The 15,280-nt window shown below is 39.3% G+C and overlaps 2 protein-coding genes across 2 annotated transcripts; one reads left to right on the top strand and one right to left on the bottom strand.

The window, feature by feature from the left end:
* Window positions 1–145: 145 nt before the first annotated feature.
* On the bottom strand, window positions 146–7,113 carry LOC146476222 (uncharacterized). Its single transcript, XM_085114749.1, has 3 exons — window positions 6,745–7,113; window positions 3,814–3,934; window positions 146–1,165 (listed from the first exon to the last, which is right to left on the bottom strand). Exons 1-3 carry the CDS (start codon window positions 7,081–7,083, stop codon window positions 336–338), a joined length of 1,290 nt encoding a protein of 429 aa, XP_084970875.1. The 5' UTR covers window positions 7,084–7,113; the 3' UTR covers window positions 146–335.
* Window positions 7,114–10,495: 3,382 nt separating this feature from the next.
* LOC146476221 (uncharacterized) lies at window positions 10,496–14,086 on the top strand. The gene is made up of 3 exons (XM_085114648.1): window positions 10,496–10,846; window positions 12,600–12,708; window positions 13,110–14,086. The coding sequence occupies exons 1-3, from the start codon at window positions 10,496–10,498 to the stop codon at window positions 13,937–13,939; spliced, it is 1,290 nt and encodes a 429-aa protein (XP_084970774.1). The 3' UTR covers window positions 13,940–14,086.
* Window positions 14,087–15,280: the final 1,194 nt, after the last annotated feature.

Here is a 15,280-nt window from a genome sequence, read left to right as displayed (position 1 = left end):
CCCCTGCTTACCAGGCATGAACCTTTAATACCAGGGTCTTAATCAGGATTCATGAAAAACTTGCTTTAAACAAGGTGTGAATTTTTGATAACTATTTAACGCTATGTTCAACTGGGTCAACCGACTTTGGCATTGGTTTGCAGAATTGTTAAGAGCACAAACAGGCCCAACTAATCGTTACCGTAAATGTTCATACCAATAGAACGAGGCCTTATGCACTAGGTACATTTACTGTGCATTGCTCGTTTCCTGTCTGGCTTCCGCCAACTTAAAATGTTAAACTTCAGTACTTGTGCGAACTCTATTCCAACGGGGCTGTTATTCAACTTGAACTGCTATTGTACACTTATCAGCACATAGCCATCGCCATCATTCGTACTATTAGTTGATTTCAGGTCATCCGTGCAGTACGAGCCACCCCCTCCCCCCTGGGAACCGTCATCAAACGATGTTGCTCTCACACCACCTCCAGAATACCCACCCCCACCCCCTGGGAAAAAAGTGCATCCCGCCCCTCCCCCGCCGAATCCGCCATCACTGATGCCAGTTCCTCCGAGTCCACCATTCAGAAAAGACCGACCAGCTTCACTGCAAGTGCGAGAAGTGCACGTGTTTTGTTGGAATAAACAACACATTCCATTTCCAATAAATCCTCCCCCTCCACCTGCGTCGGTTTGCTGGGTACCTTGTACTCTCCCCCCGAGTCCATTAGTGCCGCCATAAATGCTCCCATTCTCACCTGATTGTCCGTTATCACCTGCCTGTGATGTAACTTGCAGCCCACCTCCACCCCCAGCTCCAGCAGCTGCCAAAAGCGTATTATTACCGTCAGTTACAAAAGTACCCCCACCCCCTCCTGCACTCCCTGCGGCACTGGTTGGCCCGTTTTTCCCCTTCTGCCCAACCATAATGCGCAGTTGAGTTCCCTTCACCAGTCGCACCATTCCACATACAACAGCACCCTTCCCCCCTGAAAAATATTGTGTTTCACCCCCGGAAGCACCGGCTACAGTTAGAGAAAACATTGCCGTTAAAGGAACTGTCCATATCTGTATTCCTTTGTCCAGTATCACGGCCCCCTGCAGGGTGGTGTTGGTATAGCCAGCAGTTGATATTGGTCCAGAACTCCCCTGCATACCAAGAGTTGTGAAGCGAAAAGAAAGAGCTAAAGAAAAAAAAATGGAATACCTCCGTTAGGCTAGCGCGTAATAAAACGGAGTTAATCACAGGGAATTTAAGCAACGACGACAGCAACGGCAACGGCAACGGAAATGTCACTTGAAAATATAAATTCATCTTATTAGAGCTACTTCGCGATAACTTTAACTCGTTCAACTTTTACAATAAGGGCGAACTACGTACACGCAGGAACTGAATTGATAGAAGTGGCGTTCAAGTCACAGAATCGAAGGGAATGAAAATTCACTGTGCTCGCGTTCTCTACAAAACTTTCAATTTGGTCATTTCACGTCGTTGTTTTGCAGAGGACGGCAAAGAATGGTACCAAAATTGCATAACAAAACTGCAGAGGGATTTCTGTTCTTTTGTTTTCCTCTTCTTTTTTTTTTTTTTTTTTTTTTTTTTTGCCATTTAACCTACTGTTTTGCGGCATTAATAACCGTTTTTTGCTTTGTGAATGAAAACGGTAAATAAGACAGACGCACTTAACGTCTGACGACTTTAACGTCCTTAGTTAAGTGCGTCGTTTAGACGCACCTAACAGACGACTTGAACGTCTCAGACGTTAAATGCGTCTAGTATAAAAACGGGACCCCCTTACTGGGACACATTTAGCCCTGACTGGCCCACAGACGACTGGCACGAGTTAGTGTTTAGTCCTAAAATTGAGGCTTAGCGCTTAAACAACAGGGCGGCCAAGAAGAACTTGACGGAGTCTCGGGGAAGAAAGTGGGGTGAAGTTGAGCTTAAAGTATACTTTTAAATTATGCGTCCCGTTTTTACACCAGACGGCTTTAACGTCTCAGACGGACGTCAAATGCGTCTAGACGACTTTAACGTCTCTAGCATAAAAAAACTTGAAAATTTGATCCTCGCGTTACATGGGAGAGTTCTTTCCGCTTGCAAGGACATGTCGGTTTGTTTACGCAAGATTTACGCAGTTGTCACGTCTCAAGAATGAAAATAGAAAGAAAACAGACAACTGAAGCTTCCCTAAATGAAAAATTTATTCAATTAAGTCTTTGTTCAAAGAAGCAAAGGCGTACAATTTTTAATCCGAGACGATGAACGCGCAAGTGATTTGAAGGAACTGCAAGTCCATTTTGAAGTGAATTTATCGAACCGTGTGCACGGTTTTCAAAAATTTCGCAACAAGACTGTTAGGAATACGAAGAAGCTTTCAATTAGAAAAGTATTTAAGTACAAATTCACAATCAAACCTGTAATTTCTTGTGAATTGAATTCCCACAAGTACTCGAACGTTACCAAGAAAGTTCGTGGCGTATAATCAGTAAATAATGATCTGAAATGTCCGCTTGCTGATCGTCGGCTGGATGAAACAACAATATCTCCTTGAAGCACAATTTCTTCGCCGTTAATTATCGGATTTCCGCTTTTGACACTATCGAGTATTCCTTAGCAGTCTTTTTTTTCAGTTTATCGTTTCGAAAAGGTGTCTTTTCCCTCTGAGAAAGCGAAATTGGCACCGGAAAATTAATCAGTTTTGCGAGACACGATGTCACGGGCCTTGTTCTCTTTTTTCCTTTTCTTTAGGTTTTTTTTCGGAAGTTAAAAACTCCAATCCCAAAGAAAAAGTGGGAAGAGCTTCTTCATCAGCTGGTTCCCTTGTTGTCATCTGTAGTTAAACGTTTTGCTGAAGATTTCTCCCGTTTTTGAATGCAAAATGGAGAAAGTCGCTCACCGATTTGTTTGGTGACGTCATCAGCGTACACAATAGGAATATGAAGCACGCTCGCGCAATTGAATTTGATTGCACGAATTTACTAGCTATGTTATAAACCGAATTAATGCGAGTTGCAGATCAGAATCAGGCCATTTTCTTCTTAAAGTAATGTTTCTTGGTATATTTATTGCGATTTCTACCGGCTTTTCTGGGCTAGGACTTGGCATGAGTGAAATCGGTGAAAAGGAAGGTATAAAATGATTAATGACGCATTAGTAATCACTTCAAACTGGAATATATGTGGCCTTCTTTGTTTGTACTGCTCAAGTTTTATTTTATATGAAAATATGCATAAACAATTTAAAAGATACGAAAGCAAGCAAATACTGTTTATTTTTAATAAGTTTGTAATCCGGGACTGATTCAATGGTTGCTGTAGGTAATTTCAATAAGAAACCGATGATCACTACTGAAATAAGTTTTATCAGGAGATCATGCTCATTTATCATCATCATCATCATCATCATCATCATCATCATCATCATCATTAGTTCTTTTTCATACTGTGCAGGCGAAGACGACCGAAGACTAGCCGCGTATAGCGAAAGCTAATCGAGGACAAGGTTATTAGGGTAGTTTTCAACAACGCCGAAAGTAATTTCGCGTTTGCTTTGGTCTTGCTTACTGGGCTCTGCGATATGATTTTAAAAAAACGCGCCATTTTCTAGACAGTGAGGAGCAAAACTCAAGTCAATACTGACTTGTGATGCGCGTTTTTCCGTACTTGGCGCCCGCAACATGTATTTAATTTAATTCGCGTTGTAAATGGCTCAATGCGCCGTTTATGTCTGTTGTGATTGGTTAGTAGAGTAACCACGAGGGTTTCTGGTTCACTGACTTAATCATTGTTGACGTCATTATCATTGCTGTTATCAGCTGTCATTTGTTACCTTGTGACTTCTCACAATACACCCCATGGTAAGGTGGCTTGCAGTGGCATGAGTATCGTCTGTTTCCATAGTCGAAATGACACTGGCCTCTTCCATTGCACTGCCTGGTACAGACAACCTCCTGAGAAGGAAAAACAAAATAGATATGACGAAATTGGCTGTCAAGTTTTATGTACTTTTTCTAAGTGATTTGGTTGTCATTGGCGAAGGTCTTTTTAATTGCCCAGGTACGCGCAGTAAAAAGTCACAAAAGAAGAATTCTAGTGTCCAAATGCAGACAAAGGTCTCCTGGCTAGCTGTACAGTTCTCTCCCCAGTTGTTCAAAGAGCAGATAACTTTATCCTACGAATGAAACGATTGGTTGGAGCACAGTTTATTCGCAGGATAACAATTTATCCACTGGATAGAGTAAAGTTACCCGTTATTTGAACAACCGGGGCCTGATAGTTAGTTTACGTAACTCAGACTAGAGTTAACGTCCCCTGGCCGACCCCCGTGCAATAAGATTTCTTTTAACCAAACCGACAAATGCCTCACGGTGGAGACAAACGCACTGTTCAAATGCTCCACACTACAGAAAAAAAAAAAAGAAGTTTACTTCTTTGTTTCTAGGCATACCTTTACTCGAATGAAAGCTAGTCTCAGACAAATCTTATTTATTTATTTATTTATTTATTTAGTTATTTATTTATTTATTTAGTTAGTTAGTTAGTTATTTATTTATTTATTTTAATAGCCTTAGTGACCGTTTTTTTCTGTAGATCCACCATTTCATTTCTTCCTCCTTAGACAAAGTCAAATCACTAATATATAGTCTTCGCCGATGAACTTCTCATTGAAAGCAACTGACAGTGCTATGAGGTGAAAATCACTGGGCTGTCAAATGCCCATTCTCGGCCCCTGGGACGGGCGATAAAGAAAAAGGGCCCACTAATGTCCAAGCGGGGGAGGGGAGGGAGGGGTGGGGAAGGGAGCACTGGTGGGATCGATCATGATTGATCGATGTATGGTATCAAACCTTGCCTATTGTTTTAGTTGACTTTTTAGAAGACAATAGGGCTTTTGTTTTTCTTTTTAAAGGACTCTTTAATTGCATGTGTGCCTTTCGTGTTTAAATCAGAGACAATCAGCAAATTGTCGGTGAAGGCATTTTATTACCTAATGGGGTGGGTGAGTAGCTGCATTGTCTCACGGTCGCGCAGTGAACTGATTGTAAGCGATGTTTTTTGCATAGTTGCGTCTTTTGACGACTGAAATTGAGTCAGTTAAATTACCGTCAGGACATCGAGAAACGTAATACAACTCATTTCAACACTATTTGTGCTTTTGATTGAGGTTTCGTTCCTCGGTAATGACACACGTGCATAAGTCATCGGAAACAACCCATCGAAGAACGTGGTGAAGTCGCACGCGCATTGTTCACCCTCGATTTTATTTCAGAAAACCTTGGCCTCTTGTTTTCATAGATGATCATTTCATTCTTTCTAACTAAAAGAATAGGAATTTAGAACACTAAAATAGAACTCGCTTGGGTTTGTTGAAAAACGTATTTCATGAGCCGTTTTCTTCATGCGCGCACACAATCTTTAGCAGAAAACATATTTTATGGGTCGATATTTGTTGGAATTACATTGCCTGAACTTTCTTTTGCTGGATAATTTGCTGAATGTTTGATAGTTTATTATCGTAATGTTTTTCAACAACACCAGTCGGCAAACCGTTAGCAATCAAACTTGACTTTATCGCACCTTTTTTTGTTTGAGAAATTTTATTGTTGTCATTGATAATGACGCGCATTTTCTCTCGTGGGCGTCCACTGGTGCGGTTCATATCTCTGTGAAGATTGTGTTGCTTGAACTCAATGAATTGCTGAAAGACTGAGAACTAAATACATACTGGAGTGTGAACATTTTTTTAACGTCATGAGTAGCGCACGGAATTAAAAGCAAATGAAACTCTTATGGCAAGCATTGGCGACGAAACGACCAATTTTCTCACACCTTTTTTTGATCGAATGATTTAATTGTTATTTTGCTGCTGCGGAAAGACCTAACCGAGACAACCTAGTAGAATAAATTATTCCTTAATTTAAACTTCAGAACTTATCTGTAAAAGTATTTCGCATGCGGGAGTGGGGAAACGATTAATGTTAAGCGGCTCGCGAATAAACTAAAGGTGATTTTTGCCTGATTTATCGCTCAAAGGAAGTAAAGTTGGAAAACAGAAAAAGGTTATGCATTTACTAGTCAGGTTGTCTGGCTACTGCCCAAGATTCTTTTAATTCATCAGTCTGGTCGATAGGCCTTAAAATAACGTTTAAAATATTATCATTAGAATCTAAAAAGGGAGATGATTCAGGGTATTTAATTCAGTACTCTTGGTGAAAGAACGAAATTTTCCAAAAATGATATCACGCTCTTTCCTTAATAAAAACGTGTATTTTATTTCCTCCAAGTCTTGGACTCATGAAACGACGGTGACATCAGATTTGATTGCATGAACGTTAATTTTCGTTATGAGAGTAAAGATAAATTTCTTAGTCTTTTGTAGCTCCACATTAATCGCAAATGAAAAGCCTATTTTTCTGTTTCCTTTTTCTTCTCTTTTTTGAAGTAAAGCATAATATCTTGGACAAATTTGTCGACATACTTATGAAAGTTTGTTTCACGATGGCCAAGGCATACGTGGAAACGTTTAATTTCATCAAGTTTTACGATCATAATCTGAATAATGAGTACAAGGGGCATTGCGTATCCGTGACAATATTAAAGGAAAATGAGTGAAACTATACCGAGTACAATAACATTTTGTTTTCGGGATATATTTCCTTCTTTTGCTTGATATAATCACTTAAAAGCAACCAAGCTGGTACTTTCCGCGAACTGAGTTTGTTTGTGATTTTGCTCAAAGATTGCTGTTGAGGATACTTACGTCAAAACTTATGAATTGCTGATACGTGCATTCGTCCTTTTCCACAAGAACATCAGTCTGATCTTCCTTAATTCCATTTTCATGAAGGACACAAATTCCTTTCCCTCTGTTCCATGTCTCACAGTATGTTTGTGCGACACAACTGTCTTCAGATAAACAGGCTTGACTACATTGAATTTCCCCCAAAGTTCGCATTTTCCTCAAAACATGTGTTTGTAGCGCCCTGTGACGACGAAATAACACCGCACCATCGAAAAACTTGGAATGGGCCGCTCGATTCCAACTTAACGTTAGCGGCATATTTCCGACAATGAAAATGGACACTACTATTATTATCATTTTTCGGACATTAAAGGCAGAGCATGAAACAAATCTGAATTTTAACACTTTGTAGATTCAAAGAAATGTCGAAATTTGACATTTCAATTTAAACTTTTTAAACTGAAGTTGTTTACACAGTTCCATAGAACTGACAACGTTTTAATGAAATTTACACAAACGCTAATAAAACATGTTCACCCTGTGTGAACAAAATCCGACAGTTCACAAACCTTCTCCCACCTTGTTTAATTTTGGCGGCTTTCAAATGACAGAAGAAATTACTTTTTGTTTAGTTTTGAATCATAAACCTTAAAATGTATACTATACGTGCTAACGTTCTTTAGTCATTTTTAATACCCGTGTCGAAAGATGTACACGTAGATTAGCAAATAGTTAAATAAATAATTTTTCATATATTAAACCGAATAGAACTTTTTGTTGCTCTTTTGGCGATCAGTGTTCATGATTAAAATTTTTAAATTTTTTGTAAACTTTTATTTATTTGTTTTTTTTAACTATTTGTTGCAATCTTTAATTTCCAAAGAGCTCTGTTTGCTGTTTTTTATTGTATTATTTCAAAGAATGTCAAGAGAAGAATTGAATAATAGCGAGGACAAGGACGCTTTTAAACAGAAGGCAATCAAACTAATTTTAGCGCATTATATTCATGCGAAATATTCATTGTCATATAGATGGAAAGTGACATAAGAACACCATAAATACCATGGATGACACCAGACGCATCAACTAAAGCTTATTAACAAATAAAATTCAGGCAAACAAAATGTCTGAACGTTTTTCTTCCCATCAAAAACACAGTCCTAGCATTTTACTTATTTTTAATTACATATATTTACCTAAGAGTCTCCAAGCATTTCAAGACAACAAACACGGCTTACCAAAATACTTCGCAGCGTGACATTATTCGCTAGGATCACAAATTAAACCCTATCTACACCAGGATTTTTTTTCTTTGCAAGTATAAAAGCGATGACAGCGATACTTGGAGGATAGATAGTACGTTTAAAGATGTGTCCTTTTGAGGTCCGCAACGCGAAGGGAGCTTCAGGGAAGCGCCGAAATTGAACGAAAAGTTATCAAACCCAATACAGGAACACTATTATGAACTAGAAACTTAAAACGTTTCGGGAAGAAAAGTGATTTTTCTTCATCCAAAATTCAAAATAATTGTTTGCCATGGTAACATCAAAGTCTATGAACGCTAACCAAGCACCTCAAAATTTGTTTCCGGTTTAAAAAGACGTACAGTTTCAGGGCGTTTGCTCAATTGCTTTAAATTTATGCAATCAGCCCCCAAACACCACCCCCCCCCCCCCCCTTCCAGGTCTCGGTTTACGACATTTACATACCGTCTTGTTAAAACTGAACGACTCAATGTACCGCTACACGTTTGCCTTTCAGTATTCAATGCTATTTTGGCTCAAAGTATGTCGAGAGTGAATCTGAACTGTGGGTTCAATAAAGCAGTTTCAACTCTGTGTTTTACTTTCAGTGTTACGTCTAAAATTCAATGGAAAACATCCTAAAAATAACAAGATTTGTCTGAAACTTTCAGTCGAAGGCTTTTCACTTGACAATTATAGGCCGGAACATTTTCCTGTAGCTAATCTAGTGTTTAGCTGCTTAAATTTAGTCCAGTGACCATGTTTCCGTGTTGTATAATCTGTTCCTGAATGTAGTATATGCCAAATCTGAGTTTAACCTGATCGAGTTTAAGAGCTTTCCTTTTGCTACAACTGGCCGGCCATACTGGTCGTTCCCTTATTGGCTGTACTAATTTGGAGGACTGATTCGTACATGTTTCCTGGTTACATGGAGGGAGGATGATCCTAGCACTAGGAAGATCCTAGAGGGCGGATCATCCTAGCGCCATATGTTTTCAGTATTCAGTTTACATGCAAAAAGTTGTACTTGGCCCTAGCGCTAGGATCTTCCTAGAAATAGGAACTTCCTTACGGCTAGCTGAGAGATAGGAAAATCCTAGTACCATGTAAACTACTCTCGCTCGGAAGATCTTAGTACTAGGGACAAAAGGAACAAACATGGCGGCAGCCGGGTGTTAAGCTGCTCAAGGCCGACAGTTATTCTTCTTTTCCTTCTACAATTGGTAACCACTTCGGCCGAAATTTCTGTATGTTAAGCAAACGAAAAGTTTTTCCGCCTTCTCGGATCTTCCTCCATCCATGAAAACAGCCCCTGAGAGTAGTGCGCGTTATTTTTAATACGTTCATGGTTTACGGTCTATTATTATTAGTATGTACCACACAGGTGAATAGTACTTTTCGCGCGCGCTGATTGGCTAGCTCGGAGGTGATTAGCCAAGCACTATTCACCTCCCAGCAGCCGAAAAGAAACAAGATGGCTTCCCGTTTCCCAACGGTTACTTAAGAGGAAATTATCTCGATAAACGAGGCGGCTGTTAAAAAAAATACATAAATGGCAACAAAGTTTGGTTTGACGGCATTAAATGGTGAGTTATTTAATCTTTTCAACCTCTTATTCTACGGCGAAAAATGAAAATACAATCCCTAGCTCAGTTGTTTACGAAATCTGCCGAGCACTAAAATTACAATGAAAACAATGAAACATCCAATATTTTTCAGCATGGTTTCAACAACAAGACGACTTTCACAGAAAATTGAATAAATTACACTGTAGGAACTAGACAAGTGTCTCCAAAAGTTTTATTTGTCTGCAAGAAAGCGAGAACGAACTTTCTACAATAAGTTACCCCGCAGCGCGCGAGATTTTAAAATTTCCCACCATTTCTAGGTATGTTGTCAAAAATAAGGCAATTTTTGGTCCACCTCTTATTCAGCTTGTGTGGTATATACTAAAACAATTATTCACCTCAGTGTTGGTGAAAGTGATGAATATTTACCTCACCGCTTCGCGGGTCGGTAAATATCCATCACTATTCACCTCCACTTTGGTGAATAATTGTTAATTATTACGCATAGAAGTGGGAGGGGAAGTTGCGCATGCGCATGCAGAGCGGAGAAATTTTGGAGGACAACGAAACTTAGTTGTTTCTATTTATTCAACTGAAATAAACTTTTGCAAGTTTAAAGTATTTTCACCGGATGAGTATTATAACTAATTTGCTTTTTGGACTATACAGTAGTAGGGATATTACTACTGTGGTTTTAACCTAGGCCTGTGCCTGTACATGTATAAACAATTCTTCGATGACTGTTTGATACTGAACGTTTGCAAAAATTTTGAGAAAATTAATTTCTGTAATTTTGGCAGCTATTTGTCGATGTCCGAACGTCGATAAATGGGGCTCCTTTTTAATTTATCCATTATTATTTGCATATTATTTCTAACACTAGTTGTATTTAAACTATTGCAGCTGGCGTGGGGGAGATTACCGATCATTTTCAGTTGTTACTTGTTTTCATTCAAGATGTTCATTCTCAGTTTCATGTTGATTCGTTTCATCGTCCTGGGCTTGATTGGAAATACTTGCGGTGTGGAGCAACACCACCGATTCGGATCGCTCAAGACTGTTTCGAACTATAGATTAGTCGGTCACAAAATCAAAACTGTTAAGGCAACTACGCTGTTGTCTTGTGGGCAATCGTGCCTTGCGGAACCCAGATGTGTGTCGACAAATTTTGGAGTTTCAAAAAACAAGCATGTGTGCGAATTAAACGACATTGGTGTTTCATCGCTATCTAACGGCGAACTTGCATATGCCGAGGGATTTATATTTTCTCTCTATTCCCACGCAATTTTAATTGGAATTAACGTGGAGGTAAGGATTTTTTTCTAAGGTTTCCTTTTTTAAGTAGTTAATTGTCATTCTATTTTACCCGTCTAAAATTCTCATTGTAGAGTTAAGTTCGGTATCGCAAGGCACTTTGCCAAGAAAAGTTATATAAATGATAAAGAAATATACTAGTTTTAGAAAATGAACCCTGTAATTCGGTGATAATGTCAAATCCCCCTTTTTAGAAAAGAGAAAATCGAATGTGAAACGGAAGGCAAAACATAGTAAAAGCATGGTATCTGTGAAAACCCGATATATTACAACATATTATCTCGAGGATTATACTTGTTCAAGAAAATACTGTGTGGATTTTAAAACTTTTTTATGGTTAACCTAGACTGAGCATTCTGTAGATAAATTGAATTCACTTGAAGGAATGAGCAAAACATAAAGACCAGCTTCTTAATTAGTATCTGAAATTGAGTAACTTATGTTGATTTAGACATATCGGTCAATAAACTCACTTAATCTTCATTAAAAACGAGACATTGCTGGTTTCTCCATTTTTATATTTATTAAGTCTATCGGCTACTTTATAAATAACGAAAAAACTAGCGGGCAAAGTTTACCTTCATTTGCCCGATTTCGGATCAAAATATCTCTGAAGTGAATGACTATATATCCACTACGTTAAGACATTCTGTCTCTATGTTTAATGCCTTAACGCCAAAAAAAATGTTTCTTAACTTTGCTGTTTAAACAAGGAATCTTTAATTTTAACACAATCAAGCTGTTGTCCTTTGTCTACAGCTAACCAAACGTTTTACTTTATTAAATTTCTCGTCTCTAAAATTACACAGGCAAATTGCAACCTGCTGTTTATATTACTCGGAGTATTGATTATTTTCTGTTTCCTAATTTCTTTCCACGAGAGAAACTTTTAAACGAAAATTCGTACTTTAATTTTCAGTATATGATTAGCTAAAACCCTACCGAAACGTAGAATTTTCTGGAGGGAGCCGTAAAAGTACGACAGTAATTGAAAGTTTCAGTGACAGTGAAATTTACAATCAGATTTTAACAAGAAACGCAGTGTTGATGTTAATATTTTAGCGGTACGTTTGCAAGTGCTCTGAGGTTCTCGGTTTAAAGTAATTCGCTAAAACACATCAGTATTGGGATCGATCACAGGGGCCCGTTTCTCGAAAGTCCCGGTAACTTACCGGGCCCGATAAGTGTCTGTGGCGATTAATGTTTCTTAACAGAAGTCAATTTTTGTTAGCTTTGAATAAAATTTAAAATCTTATAATTCTATGAAAACATTGGCCAAGTACCATGTCTGTAATCACTGTGTAATTGTCAAGAAAACATTTAAACATGTACTTATCGGGCCGGGGACCCGTTTCTCGAAAGTTCCCGATAATACCGGGCCCGATAAGTTACCGGGTTTTTCGAGAAACGGGCTCCGGATGAGTTACCGGGAGTTCCAGACACGGGCCCCTCGGCACCTATTCGGTCAGACGCTCAATTGTCATTGAATTGTTCCCTTTCTTTCTACTTCTCTTCGTATTATTCTTCACAATCAGAGAAGTCAACTTGGCAAAGCCAGGAAAACATTTCATTCATCTTCGATAAACCCTGTGTAAACAGAAGGTATAGACAGACAGGATCTTTGCCCACTACATATTAAAAATATCACCAACTGCATTTAATTAACCCTATATCTAGATTCGAACTCCGTCGCATCCTTCTTCAATTTCAAAGGACTTTTTGAATGTTAAAACATTTCTTATTTTAGGAGGGCTGTAAGCAGATAACCTGTCTTAATAAAGAACAGTGTCATTTTAACCAAATTCAATGCAAGTGTGATCTACCATGGAGGGGAAGCAGTTGTAAGACCAAGATAGGTAAGGTGCAAGGCCGTAATTACCAGGTACCGCAGGTGTCGTGAAAAGTGCAAATTTTTATTAATGCCAGCTTTGCGCTTGGTAATTAAGATTGCTTGGCGAATAAAACCTTCTGAGCCAAGAATAAGGGACCGTCTTCCCATTTTACAGGAGTGCCGCTTACCTGAAATTTGCAACCTAGCGAGGATATTGTTTATAAATAGAGCTTTTTTACAGGCGATAACTGGCTAAGCACAATCGATACTTCGTATACGGTATCTGAAACGTTGGCCAGAATTCTGCAGGTTCCCTGAGGGACTTTTCGTTTGTTTTTTTTTTCTCCTTCACTGTGCCAGTATACTTTAACTCTTCGATATAAATATTTTTTATATATATATTTGCCATTATTTTTCGCCTCACAGACAATCGCTATCATTTCACAACACTTGGAGCCACGGGAAGGTTTGGGCCGATTTCTAATAGAAACTATCATACGACTCCACTGGAAGGCATCACGATACAAGGCGGTCTGCAAGCAGGGCGTGTTCCTGTGACCGGCAAATATCAACTTGAGCTGTGTGGAGCTTCAGGAGGAGATAACAGCGGAAGAAACACTAAAGGAGGACTGGGGGCAAGAGTGAAAGGGAGCATTCATCTTGACCAGGGAACTAAGCTGACAGTTTTAGTTGGGCAAACAGAAATTAATGGGGGTGGTGGTGGTGGAACATTTGTTGTGTTTGCTGCTGATAGCAGTCCATTGGCTATAGCCGGGGGTGGAGGAGCGGCTGGGTTTGTAGATGGTGATCCGGGACAAGCTGGGGAATTGGGTACCGTCAACCCTGGTAAGCCAGGGGAAGGAGGGGAAGTATGTGTGACCGGAGGCCCTAGGTTCGGCGTAGGTGGTATCGGGGGTGGAGGGGGCCTCCTCACGGATGGTCGCTGCTTTGCATTTTACAGCTGCAACATGCAATGTCAAGAGAATGAGGGAGGGAAGGCGTTTGCCGCTGGGGGGATGGGAGGGTACAATATCAGAAATCCGTGTGCAGGTGGGTTTGGTGGTGGTGGAAATCGTGGAGGAGGGGGAGGATATACGGGAGGAGGTGTGCAAGTTAATGTTACAGGCCATGAAATGGATTTCTTCGCCGGAGGGGGAGGTTCGTTCATCCCTAATGGAGATTGGACTGTAGTGTCTGGTGATTGCCCTAAGGGAAACGGTTTTGTAACTTTCGAAATAATGGCGTTAGATTACTGATTTGAATTAGTTTGTTTATTGCTGAATTACAAATCATAATTTGGGATGATGCTGACGGACTAGTATTGCTGAAAAGTAGATGCATAGTCCTCTTTTCTCTTAATTTTAGTTGGTGACAAGGGGCGTAGGTATGGATTCTGCCCTCGCAAATTCTGAGCATTTAGTATTGTTTTTGATATTTGATCAAAAGTCTCCAAATTTCGTTCCTTTTTCCGAGCTTCTTCTGGGTACAATTCAATCTCCTCTGGTATGCCGGCGCTCGCTAAGTTTTCTCAAATTTTGGCAGGCAAGTTTTTCGGTTAAATTTGAAAAAAAAAACCTGCCTACTAAAATTTGTTTTTGAAACATTTTTGTCCATTTTGTGGGTCAGAAGAAATCCAATAAGGCGCCATTAGGAAGAAATAACATAATTCTCAGGTAATATGACGCCATCACTTCTTGTTGTGGACCTGAAAGGAAACATCTTTAGACCACTAACTATCCTTCAAGTTTCAATGTTGTGTTTTTTCTATTCAGCTTTCATATTTGGAGTTATGTAGGAGGGAGAGGGGAGGTGGAATTGCCCCTGGCTCCAAATGAAGAAAAAATTGAGCGCGTATTGTATGTTTTAGCTACATTATAATGAATCTGGATTCACCTTGACGTAAACTGCCGCCTGCACGTATAGGACCAGGATTCTTGAAGTCTCAATATTTATACTGAAGGGTTTAGTTATGTATAGCGAGTAAGCAGGTGACAGTGAGGCAACGTCGATTTGAGGCCAGTACCGGTGTATGAACGTAATAGAATATTAAATGTCAAGAAAAGAAACTTACAGTAACAATAAAGTGAAACGATTTGATAGAAAAAAGGCTGTTATGGATAAAACTTAATGATAATAAACGATTATGATTTTCAAGCATCTCTGTTTGTTTGGTCGGTTGTTATTGTTGTTGTTGTTTTTTTATTATTTTATTTTATTTGTTTTTTGCATGGGGGATGGGGTTTCGCGTACCTTTTGTACATGGAAGAGTTAGATCTGGGTACGATCTGGGTACGAGCAGCGTATCATGCTGTTTTACGTAAATGTTTTCCCGGACTGTGGGTTTATCAAAGCGAGGAGCAAACCAACAAATTCAAATCAGCATTTAAGCCGCAGACTTTCCCCGGTAATGTTTGAGCACTTCTGAAAATCCACCTCAAAAAAATAAATTACAGGTTTCATTGTGAATATGTTTATTGATATAGTATTGTAATTGACCAATTCTTCGTATTCCTGACAGTTTGAGCGAAATTTTCGAGAAACGTGCACCACACGGGCCGATAATTTCGCTTCAAAATTGACTCGCAATTCCTTCAAAT

This window comes from Pavona decussata, unplaced genomic scaffold (genome assembly GCF_977016875.1).
Source record: "Pavona decussata unplaced genomic scaffold, jaPavDecu1.1 SCAFFOLD_78, whole genome shotgun sequence".
NCBI lineage: Eukaryota > Metazoa > Cnidaria > Anthozoa > Scleractinia > Agariciidae > Pavona > Pavona decussata.
Note: the sequence above shows the minus strand (reverse complement) of the source record. Positions and strands in the feature narration are given on the sequence as shown.

Excerpts from the sequence above, each read along its gene's own strand:
- LOC146476222 (XM_085114749.1), bottom strand. The coding sequence starts at position 7,083 with ATGATAATAATAGTAGTGTCCATTTTCATTGTCGGAAATATGCCGCTA. Across the intron at positions 3,935-6,744 it reads AGCAATTCATAAGTTTTGAC|GAGGTTGTCTGTACCAGGCA; the intron begins GTAAGTATCCTC and ends TTTCCTTCTCAG. Across the intron at positions 1,166-3,813 it reads GTATTGTGAGAAGTCACAAG|CTCTTTCTTTTCGCTTCACA; the intron begins GTAACAAATGAC and ends TTTTTTCTTTAG.
- LOC146476221 (XM_085114648.1), top strand. The coding sequence starts at position 10,496 with ATGTTCATTCTCAGTTTCATGTTGATTCGTTTCATCGTCCTGGGCTTG. Across the intron at positions 10,847-12,599 it reads TAATTGGAATTAACGTGGAG|GAGGGCTGTAAGCAGATAAC; the intron begins GTAAGGATTTTT and ends TTCTTATTTTAG. Across the intron at positions 12,709-13,109 it reads CAGTTGTAAGACCAAGATAG|ACAATCGCTATCATTTCACA; the intron begins GTAAGGTGCAAG and ends TTCGCCTCACAG.